The following is a 14,215-nucleotide window of genomic DNA, read 5'->3' on the forward strand; positions in this document are numbered from 1 at the left end:
CTACAGAAAAACTCTGTCTTGAAAAACAAAAGAAACAAAAAGAAGAGCTGGGTCTGATAGGCATGCCTTTAATCTCAGCAATCAGGAAACGGGTCAATGGAACTCTGTGAGTGTGAAGCTACCTGCATGGTGAGTTCCAGGCCAGTGGGGCTACACAGTGAGATTCTATCTCAGACAAACAGACAAACAAAAGAAAACAAAAGAGGGGGAAGGGGAGGAAAGGAAGGGAAGCAGGGAGGAGAAAGAAATAAAAAAATTTAAAACCATAGCCGGACATGGTGGTGCATGCCTTTAATCCAAGAACTCAGGAAACAGAGGCAGGTGGATCTCTGAGTTCAAAGTCAGCCTGGTCTCCAAAGCAGGTTCCAGGACAGCCAGGGCTGTCACCAGAAAAACCTTGTCTCAAAAAACCAAAATAATAATAATAATAATAATAAAATAAGCCCATGCAGGATACTGATCTGCCTTTAGATTAGTAGGTCTCCTTTCAAATGAGAAGACTGAACTGCCTGCCAAGCTGGGCCAGAATGCAGAGAGGAAACAGAGGGAGAGCCTGGGATCTGAGTTGTTAGCATACAAAGTCTAACTATCGATGGAGGAACCTGCCATGCTGTGGAAATGTGCCACTCTGCACATGCTGCACCTAACAGATGTCCCTCAGAAACAGGGACATATGTATCTACTGTCAAGAGCAAACCAATGCCTGCAGAAGTACAGGATAGGAGGAAGATGCTAATAGGCACAGAAGTGTCTTCTGTACTGATATGCCAATGCCAGACAGCAGAAGGAATGCCAGGGGAGTTGTGTACAGGCATCCTGCAGTGTCAAAGCTTTTACTTACTGTTTTAGAACCCACATCAAACCAGATTTCTTCTGTCTACGAAGAGCAAGCACACTCAGCATGGAAAGCTCAGTGAAATACAGAACACTCAAAACATGACCATTGTAACACCAAAACTCATAGAGTCATCATTAACTACTTTTCATGTGTTTCATGAAACATATTCACTTCATTTCCCTTCACATCTATACAGTATATAGTCACAATCAGCCCACTCTATCTATGAGTTCCACATCCATGGCTTTAACTGCAAACAAAGTATTCAAAGAATGATGGTGGCGCACACCTGCAGTCCCAGCACTCGGGAGGCAGAGGCAGGCAAATCTCTTGAGTTCAAGGTTAGCCTGGTCTACAGGGTGAGTTCCAGAATAGCCAGGACTACACAGAGAAACCTTATCTCAAAAAAGAAAGGAAGGAAGGAAGGAAGGAAGGAAAGGAAGGAAGGAAGGAAGGAAGAAGAAAATGCATTTGTACTGAACACATGCAGATGTTATTTGGGTTTTTTAAAAGTTTTTTTTTTTTTTTTTTTTTTTTTTTTTAAAGACAGGGTCTCACTGTGTAGTTCTGGCTGGTCTGGAACTTGATATGTAGGCCAATCTGGCCTCAAACTCATAGAGATTCACCTGCCTCTGCCTCCTGAGTGCTGGATTAAAGATGTGTGCCACTCTAGCTGGCTCAGAATTTTTAAGGTTTATTTTATCTGTATAAGTGTTTTGCATGCACGTATGTCTGTGTACCAGGTTTGTACAGTGCCTGTCGAGGTCAGAAAAGAGTGCTGGATCTTCCGAAGCTATAGTCACAGATGGTTGTGAGCCACCATGTGGACCCTCCAAAGGCAACAAGTGCTATTAACTGCTAACGCCCTCTCCCCAATCCTCATGTTCAGACTTACACACACACACACACACACACACACACACACACACACACACACACACTATTATGTATGTGTGAGTATGTGTATATGACTATGTGTGGGGGAGGAAGGCAAGAGATCAGAGAACAACTCTGGAGTCAGCTATCTCTTTCCACTTTTCCATGGGTTCCAGGATTGAACTCAGGCCACAAGGCTTGCACAACAAACACCATTACCTGCTGAGCCATCTTGCCAGTCTGTGACAATTTTAGTATTATGCTTTCAACAATATGGATCACTTACTTTGTCTTTGGTATGTAAGTCCTCTAGAAGTCATTTAAAGCAGACAGGAGGGTGTGCAGGGTTAAAGGCAAATGCTGCACCCTTTTTCCTTCTATCTTTCTTTTTGTTTTGTTTTGTTTGAGGCAGGATTTCTCTATATAGCCCTAACTTTCCTGGAACTCGCTATGTAGACAAGGCTAGCCTTAAACTCAGAGATCTGCCTGCCTCTGCCTCTCAAGTGCTGGGACTAAAGGTGTACCCTCATGCCTGGCTTCTTTCTTTTTTGTTTTTGAGGCAGGGTATCTCTATGTAGCCCTGGCTTTCCTGGAACTTTCTATATAAAACCTGGCCTAAAACTCACAGAGCTCTGTCTGCCTCTGCCTCCTGAGAGCTGAGATTTAAGGGCATGGGCCAGTACTCTTGGCAGTGTGTCATTTTATATAAGGGATTTGGGAATTTATGGATCTGGACATCTGAGAGGCTCCTGACATTAATCTCCTATGGACAACCACAGATGATTGCATTTTTCCCCACTTAACAAGGTATCCAGGATATCCCTGTTTCAACAAAATTCATTAAATGCTCCTCTAAATAAGAACATTTTGTCAGGTGGTAGTGGCACACATCTACAATCCCAGCACTGGGGAGACAAAGGTGGGCAGATTTCTGTGAGTTGGAGGCCAGCCTGGTCTACAAAGAGAGTTCCAGGATGTTACACAGAGAAACCTGTCTAGAAAACAAAACAAACAAAAGAACATCCAAAGGCTGTAGAGTTCGCCCCACGAACATAAGCATATCATGTTTCTGTTTAGGCATTCAGGTCATTTGTTTTTCACTTTTACATAAAAACAAAAGTCTTGGTTCCCTCTGTTATAAGCAGTGTTTCCGAAGGCCAGAGTCCTAATGACTTGGCCAAAGAGAAGGAATTCTGGGATATGCTGACACAAGGCTGCTCCTTTAGAAGGAGTACACCCACACACCTCGAGCTCTGTGAGTTACCCACCGGCTGTAGTCTCTGAACCTTATGGGTAAGCACACCCTTCAGCTGAGGTTAGGGCTCAAGCTCTTCCTTGTACAGTGGCCCTGGACAGCTGACCTGGAACAGGAAACACTTCCAGTGACCAGACTGTCCTAGCACAGGAAGCTGCTGTGGGGGTCAGCACAGGTCTGAGACATACCAGAGTGTACATACACTCTGATCTGGCTCCTGACTCCCAGGACCTTTTCATTGCGTGTGGGAGCCTTTGTACGAAAGCTGTGAACTTACGGGGAACTATGGATGGGGCAGGATGCACAATGCTCTTCCTATAAGGTGGCCTTCCAGAATTGCATAAACTCTGACAAGTGAATGCACTGGAAAGCAAGGCCATGAAGGGAATGTCCTAGCATGTCCACAGTATCTCTGTGGGAAAGGCAAAGGCTGGGAGGAATATTCTCGACTCTTTTCACGTGACCAAAGATGATAAGACCTAACACCAGGTACATTCCCTCACTGTACTTGTATTGGCTTAAGCTAACTGTAAATGTCACTTCATGTTTTGCTTGTTTTAATAATAAAAACGAGAAGTGCATTGTTTGCACTACCCTTAAACTCAAAAGCCTAGAGTCCGCTGGTCCCCCGTGCAGGTCTTTAGAACATATCTTTTGATTCTTGACATTTAGCCTCAGTGGCTACGAGGTGGTTCAACAACTAAGCTCTAAACACTTTTGCTACTGAGCAGATTTACTTTTGCCTACTTGTAGCTAATTTGATGCCTTTAATAAAAAGCCTAGACAGATAAGTTTTTCCATGTTAAATTATAAAGGATAACTTCCAAAGTGAGCAGCTTTCTTTCTTTTTTTATTTTTATTTTTAAGACAGGGTCTTATTTTGTAACCCTGGCTAGCCTGATACTCACTATACAGACCAGAAACCAAGACAGCTTCAAAATGCCTCTGCCCTCAGAGTGCTGGTATTAAAGGCATGTGCCAGCTGATTGTGATGGTGTGCGCCTTTAATCTCAGCACTTGGGAGGCAGAAGTAGGTGGATCTGAGCTCCAGGTTAGTTCCGGACACACAGTGAGACCCTGTCTCAAAATAAAGCAAAGCAAAGCAAAGCAAACAATATCAACAAAATCCCAAATACAACTGTCATGATGTCTCCAGGTTAAGAGCACTGGCTGCTCTTCCAAATGGCTGGGTTTGACTGCCAGCACCCGTACAGGGCAGTTCACAACCATCTGTAATTCCAGTTCTAGGGGATCTAACACCTTCTTCTGGTCTCCAAGGCACTGAATAAATGTGGTGCACAGACATCCATGCAGACAAAACAGTCATATACATGAAATAAAATAAAGGTTAAAATTTTTTTCTTTTGGCAAGTATGGTGGCATCGAAGGTGAAGCAGGACATGCCCCCACCAGGGGGCTACGGTCCCATCAACTACAAGCAGAACCTGCCTCGCCAGCGACTGTCCGGCTACAGCATGTTCACTGTGAGCATTGGGGCTCTTTGGCTACTGGAGAATAATGAAGTGGAACTGTGAGAGCAGGCACCTACAGATCGAGGATTTGGAGGTCCAGATCGCCCTCATGCCGCTCTTCCAGGCAGAGATGGACCGGAGGACCCTGCAGATTCTTTGGGAGAACCTGGAGGAGGAGGCCGTCATCATGAAAAATGTGCCCACCCACAGGTGGGTGAGTCTGTCCCACCAGGTGCTGGGAGCCACCCCTCCCCGGACAGTTGTACCAGCCACGCTCCAAGGAGGAGTTGGACAAGGCCAACTTCTGCTTCACCTGGTACATGTAGGGCCCAAGCCCACACCCATAATAAAGAATAGTCAAATAAATGCCAAAATAAATAAATAAATAAATAAAATGATTTTTTTCCTTTTAAAGGCATGCACTGCCCGAGTGCTGGGATTAAAGGCATACACCACCACTGCACGGCTGAAACAATGAGAATTTTAGAGAAAGGAGAAAGCTTCAACTCTGACAACAGGAAAAGTGCCCTGTAAAGAGAGCTAAGTGTGGAGGAGAGCAGGCCCTGAGCTGGGTGTTCCCTGAGGGCCCTTTCCCACATAGCCTCCAGGTCTAGAAATGCTTCTAGACTTCTGACTGGAGTTATAAGCCCTTCTGTTCACACAGGAAACACCCTCAGTATTACTCACTTGTTCATGATGAACTGTGTTTAACTACCTGTGCAATAAACTTAGGCACCAAAGTCCTTCCAAACAGTTCAATAGGAGGACAATTTCTTAAACTTGAGATTAGATTTCACTTGCTATTCTTATGCTATGTACGCCCTGCATTTGCTGTTATGAATAGTAGTGTCTTGTAAGTATTCCCTGCTTAATAAGATTCATCTAAAAAAGTAGCATAATAAGTTAACTGTAGTTAGACATGCTCATAACTCCAGCACTTGGGATGTGGAAACAAGGGGATCAAGAGTTCAAGGCCAAGTTGGGCATGGTGCCATAGATCTTTAATCCTAGCACTCGGGAGACAGAGGCAGGTGGATCTCTGAATTTAAGGTCAGTCTGGTCTACAAAGCTAGTTCCAGGACAGCCAGGGCTGTTACACAGAGAAAAGCTGTCTTGAAAAACAACAAAAACAAAAAACAAGTTCAAGGCCATTCTTACTTATACTTGGAGCTTTGAGGCCAGCCTGGGTTACATGAAACCCTGTAAAAGGCATAATGCCTGTCCCCATGAAAGAAGAGCCAGGCTCTCTGGAGAAATGGCTAGTTCCAGGCTAAGATGGGCCAGCATCAACTGCACCAAAACCAGAGGATGCTCAGGTACTCAAGACGCAGGGCGCTATGTGAACACCGCCAAGAAGACAGTAGTGAGGGAGGAGGCAGGCAGCAACAGAAGGCCATCACTTCACCACTGAGAAGGTAAAGTAACATCGCTGACATCCACTGATACAATTCCTACAGGGTAGGAATCAGTGGGTACAAGAGACCTCAAAGAATCCAGAATGGACCACCATTCAGTGTCTTCCATCTGTCAGGGTCCTATTCTATCTGTTCCCAGAGTTTATGGGCCCTGACAAGTGGTATGGCAGATCTCAGCCTGAAAGAGGCTACAGGGACATAAGGACTCATAGCCTAGGCAAGACTGCTGACTCACACTCCTTGAGCAAAGTGGCATGGGGCAGGGCAGAGCAAGCAGCCTGGGCAGTATCTAGCTTCCTTGGTCACAGTCCACTTCTGAAGGAGGGATTTTCTGAACCTAAAGAAGAGAGTCTTGGCCACCCTGATAAGTGTCACTGTACCTGCAATCTGTTCACACAGGTTTATTTGTTTTCTTTTATTTTGTTTTTCGAGAGAGGGTTTCAATGTGTGGCCCTGGCTGCCCTGGAATTCACTCTGTAGACCAGGCTGGCCTCAAACTCACAGAGACTCTGCCTCTCGAGTGCTGGGATTAAAGGTATGCGCCAGTACTACCTGGCTTCATACAGATTTAAAGTGTCTTGATCCTGATGCATTTACTCTGTTAACTACCCTCCATCTAGGTGTCGTACAGATCTAAAAGGTTAACAGACAACACTCTTGTCTAAGGACAATGGAAAGATGCCCACAAGTACCAAGTAACCCACAACAGTATGCACAGCTGGAAGGAACCAGGTCCACTCAGCAATAGCATCCAACACGATCCCACACACCCACACCTGAGCAGAAGCAGCAGCCTAGCCTCTGGGCACACAAACACATGGTTATCGCATAGTTTAGCTCTTCCTCCAAGGCTGACATTCAGTCACTAGCCCAGAACTTCCTGCATTTGGCTGTCGACTCTGAAATAGTTCACAAACTATGAGGTTACCTGTCCCATGCCAGTACTCAGTTCTATCCTCTGCCCTTTTTCAGATGCTGGGATGGATATACCTCTCAAGACAGAGATGTCCTTCATCAAGGTTAGTTCAGGGCATGTGTCCTCTTACAAAGACTTAAGTTTGTACAGTTTGGCTTCAGGACTACCTCCACTGGAGGCCAGGGCTCTTCTGCTTGTCATCGGAAACACAGGATCAACTCTGGTGAGCCGCAGCCCTTTCTGCAGCTCATAACCCCCCTGGCACAGCACTGATGGCATATGTTGGTTCTAAGATCCCTCCAGAAACCGCAGTCCATCTCTCCTTTCTCATTGCCCTTTGGGGGCCTGGCCACTTGGAGTACTTCCCATCTTGCCCATATCACTTCCCACCTGATATTTATTTATTTTTATTTATTTTGATGTGTCTGAGTGTTCTGCATGAATGCATGTATGTGCACCACCTGCATACCTGGTGTCCTCAGAGCTCAGAAGAGGGACTCAGATCCCCTGGAACCGAAGTTACAGATGGCTGAACCACCATGTGGGAGCTGGAAATCAAACTGGGATTCTCTGCAAGAACAAGTGTTCTTAACTGCCAAGCCATCTCTCCAGCGTGCACCACCCCCCTCATTTTTAAATGTCTGGCAGAATGTGGTATTCTGTTACAAATCATCTAGTGTGCCTCACTGGCTTCCTGCTCGGGCCCTCCCTTCTGTACTATTCCCATCCTCCCTACTTTCTGAAGGACAAATGTCCACAGATAAATGCTGCACTTGATATTCTAACTACAGCAAAAGAGCCACATACTGGTGGACATGAGAGTCTTCTGTCATTACCAGGCTGGCTGATGACTAGGACACCTCCTCTACCCCTTATGGTCAAAATCTGAGCTTATCTTATTCATTTACCATCATGCTACAAGGACTCATAGGGCCTAGTTTTCCAACTGTCTCCTGCCTTACAGTCCCCTGGACACAGGTCTTGGCCCAGCCAGTCCCTCTCCCTGTGGATGCTCTGCTTCCCACCACCTTCTCACTGCTGGTCCCCAACACCTGTTTTACAGGCTGGTGGTCAGTCAGTGTGGCCAACCACCTTCCCTTCCTTCTTGTCGTCTTTAGCTTTCTCTCAATCAGCACGCTAAACGCTGAAGACCATCCTCTGCATTCTTAGATAGCAGAGATGATAATGCTCTGGCCAATGTACAGCTCCACAGCTTCCTGTTCAATGTGTCCTAGTTTTAGGCTGAGTGAGGACAGCTGTGCAGGGATCGAGCCATCTCATACCTTTCCAGTTCCAATCTTCAGAAAGAAAAGGAGGCAAAAGGACCGCCAAGGGCTAGTTCCTTCCTTCATGTCCTTCCTGCCCACTTCTTAACTCCCTGATACCGTTTCCTTCCTGAAACGCCGTTAAATTTAGATCACCTCCAAGCCACAAACAATCACACTGATGGAAAAGATGACATTATATATGCAACCTAACAATCTCAAGTGTGAGCACACAATACTACCAGGGAGCGATGGGTCTTGCTGTCTACTTGCCATTTGAGCATTTGCTGTGTTTTTGCCCCTATTTATGACAATGCTAAGGACCAACAAAAAACAAATATTCTAGTAAGGTGTGGTAATCTTAGTACTCAGGAGGCAGAGACAAGGGGATCACTTCAAGTTCAAGGCCAGCCAGGGCTACATAGTGAGACCCTGTCTCAAAAACAACAAAAATTCAATAAAAGCAAACTCTCTAATCTGCTCTGCCTTGTACCCTGAATTCCTGGGAAAAGCCGGGTACATTGTAAGATATCCATAGCTAGGCGACGGTGGCTCATGTCTTTAATCCCAGCACTCGTGAGGCAGAGCCAGGCAGATCTCTGTGAGTTCAAGGCCAGCCTGGTCTACAAAGCGAGTTCCAGGACAGGCACCAAAACTACACAGAGAAACCCTGTCTCGAAAAACCAAAAAACAATGGTAAAATAGCCACAAATACATGACTGAACAAATGAACACAATGATGAGGTGGAAGTGGAGGTACCTGCACTGTGAGAAACAGAAGGTAACCAAGCCCCTTGCAGGGCCTGTGACAAATTAGAATGGCCTGTCAAGAAGTGACAACTCTCAGGAAGGATGATGTGCCTTCCCAGATGATAGCTGGGTCAGGTAAGACCTGGGACAGGTCTTCCAAGGCGTGGATCTCAAATAAAGTGGGCATAAGCAGTGGCTGTCTGGCAACTTCAGGCACCAGGAAGGTAAGGAGAGGCAAACCACTAAGTGCCCCCGCTCCACTGTTTGAGGTCTGCCTGTCATTGTCCCTGTCAGTGAAGGCTAGAACCCAGGACCACATCACCCAGGAAACAGCAGTGCTCCAAGAGCCTCATCTGTAAGACGGGAATCCTGGTACTGGCGAAGATTAAATGATGACTACAGACATGCTTAGCAGCACGCCTAGCACAGACCACACACTGGAGGCACTGGCTGTTGTACCAATGACAGCTCCTTCCTGTTCCTCCTGGGGCCATCAATCTGCCAGAAAATCTGGCATCTAACATAGGAAAGGCAGACAATCCCCCCCCCCAATAAGTTACCCCAGAGTATCCACAATAAAATCTAGATCAAAGTGTCCGGTCTTGAACAGAGATGAGAAAGGACTGTGAGGGGTTACCATGGTGATCATGAGGACCAGCACCAAGTAACACAGTCAGGATAAGGAAGCTGTACACAGGTTGTTCATTGACTCAGAAATACACGTTTAGATCAGGCACAGTGGAACTGTAATTCTAGCACTAGGGAGGCTGAGGCAGGACAGCAAATATAAGTCCAGCTTGAGGTACATAAGCAAGACCCTGTCTAAAAAAAAGATGACTAAAAAAGAAAGAAAGGTATATGCAACCCTCATGGTAGCGCTGGAGATAAAGCAATGGATGAGACATGTGGAGTATATGATGTAAAGGCAGGTCCAAAAACAGAAAATACAGAAGAGTGTTCTAAAGTTCCCCGTGAGGGGAGCTGGAAAGTTGGCTCAGCAGTTAAGAGTACCTGTTGCTCTTGAGGAGGACCTGGGTTTAATTACCAGTATTCATATGGTGACTCACAACTATCTGTAACTACAGTCCCAAGATATTCGATGTCATCTTTTGGCTTCCATGGGCACCAGGAATACACATGGCACACAGACATACATGCAGGCAAAACAATCATGTGGTGCCTGCTGCTTAAGCCTGACCTGAATTCAATCCTCAAATCCCACTAAAGGTGGGAAAGAGGAAAGAGAAACAGCTCCCAAAAGCTGTCTTTTTTCCCCCTTATTTTATTTATTACCTATTTATTTTGGTATATTTGAGACAGGGTCTCACTATACAGCTCTGGCTGTCCTGAATTCACTATGTAGACTAGGCTGGCCTCGAACTCACAGAGATCCACTTGCTTCTGCCTCCTGAGTGCTGGGATTAAAGGCATGTGCCACCATGTCTGGTCAAAAGCCGTCTTTTGACCTCCACGTGAGTGCCATAGCATGTACACATACACACACATAACAATAATAAAATAAAACATTTAAAAATTCCCCTTGAACGTGTCATTTAGAGAAATGGACTTCAACCCAAATGAGAAGAAACATGGAGCTAGGATTAGCATGTTATTGGCCTGTGGGTCACCGATGTGACATCATTGCCCTGACTATCTAGCAGGGACCTCACAGCATGTTGTGACATAGGCACACATTATCCTCACTCTTTCAGGGTGCATGCATCATCTGATTCCACAGACATCTCCATAACCATCAAATTCATTCATGGCAACACCCAATGACAGTTTGTCCTGTACCTTGCCTCCCTCCCTATTCCCTGGGCTCAAACGACAATGGCATCACTCTGCAGCTTCTTTCTATAAACACTAACTCCCAAAGGAACAGAGATATGAAACAACACCCATGGACTCATTAATGAATGTGGATCTTTCAGGCCATGAACATATAAGCCACAATGGATTTCCTGAAGGACCTAACACTCAGACATCTTTGTAGGAGCTAGAGCAAGATGTAATTGCCTTAACTGAGGATGTTCAAGCCCATAACAATAAGGTCAAATAAGGACAGTCTTGTGTGCTGTAGCAATAATGTTTCCTGGATTCAAGGATGACTACTCAGTTGGCTGACTTAAGGCCAACACGGGCCTATCATTCCAGGGCCATATATTAGAACCAGAGGCAAATCCATTCATTGTATGTTTGTGAGCAGAGCTGCTCACGGAACACCCCCCCACCACCACCACCACTCTTCATGTCTTCTCCCATAACTGAGAATCCACAATGCCTTTGCTCTGGAGTGTAATTCCCCTGTGGATGCCCAGGTGGAAGCTCTCTGCAGAATGCCCTGTTGCATCTAAAAGAGAAGAGACTGTTCTTCTAGAGTCCCTGCTGCATCTTCAAAGCCCTAATGTTTCCAACTCCACAGAGATCCTAACCACAAGTATCTATATCACCAGACCTGGGGGCTCCTGCAGATGCTAGGCATATGGTCACAGTATCATAATGTCACTGTTTCAGGTGCCAGTGCTAATTAAAAAAAAAAAGCTGTTTTGATGACTCACATGTTTGTGAAGTCAGAGAGAGAACGATGTTCACACCTGAGGAACAAGCTAGACGAGATGTTAAGACAGGTAACTCAGCTGTGAGCAAGAAGGCGCTCAGGGCCAATATGGAGCAGCAGGCCCCTTCCCAGGTAAGGACCACCCTGCTGCTAATCAGAGGAACCCTGAACCTTGAAAAAATAATTAAGATTAAAATGTACATACTGAAGGATGGTTTTTTTTTTATTTTATTTGTTTTGTTTTATTTTTCGAGACAGGGTTTCTCTGTGTAGCTTTGCACCTTTCCTGGATCTTGCTCTGTAGACCAGGCTGGCCTCGAACCCACAGAGATCCGCCTGGCTCTGCCTCCCGAGTGCTGGGATTAAAGACGTGCGCCGCCGGCTCCGGCTATTTTTTTTTTTGTAATTTTTTACACTTATTTTTTAATTTTTTTATACTTATTTTTATTTTATGTGCACTGGTGTCTTGCCTGCACATATGTCTGTGTAAGGGTGTCAGATCTTGGGAGTTACAGACAGTTGTTAACCACCATGTGGATGTTGGGAACTGAACCTGGGTCCTCTGGAAGAGCAGCCAGTGCTCTCACCACTGAGCCACCTCTCCAGCCCCAATACTGAAGATTTTGTTTTGTTTTGTTTTTCAAGACAGGGTTTCTCTGTGTAGCCTCGATGGTCTTGGAACTCACTTTGTAGACCAGGCTAGCCTCGAACTCACAGAGATCCGCCTGCCTCTGCCTCCCAAGTGCTGAGCCACCATGGCCTGGCCTGAAGATTTTTAATAATGATGAGGAAAATGAAACATTCACCTATCGTCTAAGAGAAGCAGAAGTCCAGTTCTTTCAACAGGAAACACATTGTACTCAATCTCTAGAACCAACTACTTTATCTCTTCCAAATGCCTCTTCTATGAGGAGGGCCCAGGTATTCTCAGATCCACCAACTTCACTCAGTGACCCAATGCTCTGCCCACAAAGACCTGATATTTGTGCTGTATGCATTTTAACCCGACACAAGAAATGTACTGCTACAACTGAGGCACTCTTCCCTCTCTGCTCCAGACTGCAGGAGCCACACACCGACCTGCGGGTGTGCCCTGGCCTCACAGCTTGTGCGGTGTAAAAGCATTTGGGGAACGGTACCCTGTGGCCAGCAGCCCACAGTAAGCCTCACATCTCCATACGCTTTATGTGCTACTGGCCCCACTTAAGTTAGCATGTCACAGGAAATACGGCAATATACAGTTGACAGAGGAGATGAGGAAAGAAGGTCCGACTGGAGGCTGTGTGTACATGTGGTTGAAACTGGTGGAGCTCACAGATGGGGGCAGGGGGCCACAAGCTGACTCTCCAAAGCACAAGTTAACACTAAGCACTTCCGAAGCCAAGGCTATCCCTTCCCACACTTCACTGCTGGAAAAGCAACTCCAAAGCCTATCTGAGCAGGACTATCACACCCTGGGACATCCAGTCAAATGGCAGTCAGGGTGGCCTGGCTGGTGCAGGGGTCCCCTCATATGCCCCAGAAAAGAAAACCATGGCTCTTCCTTTCCTGCACTTAAAGATGTCTGCTGTAGACTGGGGATGAGAGCAGGAGCTTGGGAAGGAGGTACTGAGAAGATCTGGTACACTGGTACTCAGAAGGAAAGGTCCTCCACTGAAGTACTGGTGATCAGCACCCTCGACAAGTCCTAAGTCCTAAGAGTGGGAGATGTCTTACTCACACGCTCAGCTGTTATTTTCAAAACCGCCAGTGCTCGGAGCAGTAAGACAGGACTAACAAGACCCCAGAGAACGAGGTAAAGAGGCAGAGAGAAGGGACCCAGGAAGAGAACAGCAAGGTAAAACGAATCCAGAGATAGTAGAACGAAAGGCCCATTGGACATTAATTCCTCCGGAGTCAGCAGTCCCAGTAGCCTGTGATCCAGTCCCACCTACTGTTAACTACAATTTTACCTTAAATACCCAAATTAAGAGACAAGCTCAGGCAAGCACCAGTGATGCAATCTACCTTGTGTATTTTTTGCCGTGTACCCGGAAGTTAACAAGAATCACATCGCGGCCAGTGTATTCTCTCCCTGCATAGGGTGCGGTATCCGTGAGCGTTTGCTCAGGGACAGTGCGGTGAGGACCCGGCCCATCGTGCGGTATGTGCCGCACGGGCCATTCCAGGCCCCAAGGGACTCCAAAGACCTGCCGCTGAGACTTCTTACTAGCCGGTCGCCGCCACCCCGGCCCGCGCCCGCTCGCCGACAGCTCTCCAGGGCAGGACTGGAGGGTACTGCAGCGACACGCGCAGAGGACGCCCGCGCCCGCGCCAGGCCGCTCCCGCCCCGCGCGCCCACCGCCAAACCCGGCCTACCGTTGCTGTAGGCGTATGGGGACTCAGCTGCGCCGTCCTGAAGGCTCTCCAGGATCTCGCCCTTGCCCACGTCGCTGTCGCCCACCAGCAGGAACTTGAGCAGGTAATCGTAGCTCTTCACTGGGCTGCCCTGGGTGCCCATCCTCCCGCCCGCCGCACCGCGGCCCACGGCGCCACCGCCAGACCTGCGGGCGAAGGCTGGTGAGCGGTCGTGCGGTCTCCACGCTAATGCTCCCGCCCGCAGGCCAACGCCCCCAGTGCACCCACCCAGCTGCCTCCAGCTTCACCTCAGCCTCCTAGCCGCCGCCGCCGCCCGCCGCTTCCCGCACAGCACCGCGCAGCCCCGCAGCCCCGCCCCCGGATGCCTAGCCGCCATTGGCCACCCTCCGCCGGCCCTCCCCGGGCCATTGGCCTGGCAGCCTGGCCGTCACGGTCGCCCCGCCCCCACGTCTCCCCACACACAGTGCCGCCGAGCCCCCGGTCGCCCCGCCCTGCCCACTCGCCACTACT

At 47.5% G+C, this 14,215-nt stretch overlaps 1 protein-coding gene and 1 pseudogene across 2 annotated transcripts in view; one reads left to right on the top strand and one right to left on the bottom strand.

Moving 5' to 3' along the window:
- Rab40c (RAB40C, member RAS oncogene family) overlaps positions 1 to 14,072 on the bottom strand; it is a 35,571-nt gene extending 21,499 nt beyond the window's left edge. The window contains exons 1-2 of one of the 2 annotated variants that reach the window (XM_052758808.1): positions 13,993 to 14,072; positions 13,706 to 13,890 (exon numbers count right to left, since the gene is read on the bottom strand). In XM_052758808.1, the coding sequence (XP_052614768.1) occupies positions 13,706 to 13,847 (142 nt within the window). In that variant the 5' untranslated portion in view covers positions 13,848 to 13,890; positions 13,993 to 14,072. Of the gene's footprint in view, positions 1 to 13,705; positions 13,891 to 13,972 lie in introns of both variants that reach the window. The other variant, XM_052758809.1, reaches the window with a different exon arrangement.
- LOC128121444 (NADH dehydrogenase [ubiquinone] 1 alpha subcomplex subunit 13-like) lies at positions 1,384 to 4,767 on the top strand (annotated as a pseudogene).
- Positions 14,073 to 14,215: the final 143 nt, after the last annotated feature.

Source organism: Peromyscus californicus, unplaced genomic scaffold (genome assembly GCF_007827085.1).
Source record: "Peromyscus californicus insignis strain IS unplaced genomic scaffold, ASM782708v3 Scaffold_3__1_contigs__length_106647218, whole genome shotgun sequence".
NCBI lineage: Eukaryota > Metazoa > Chordata > Mammalia > Rodentia > Cricetidae > Peromyscus > Peromyscus californicus.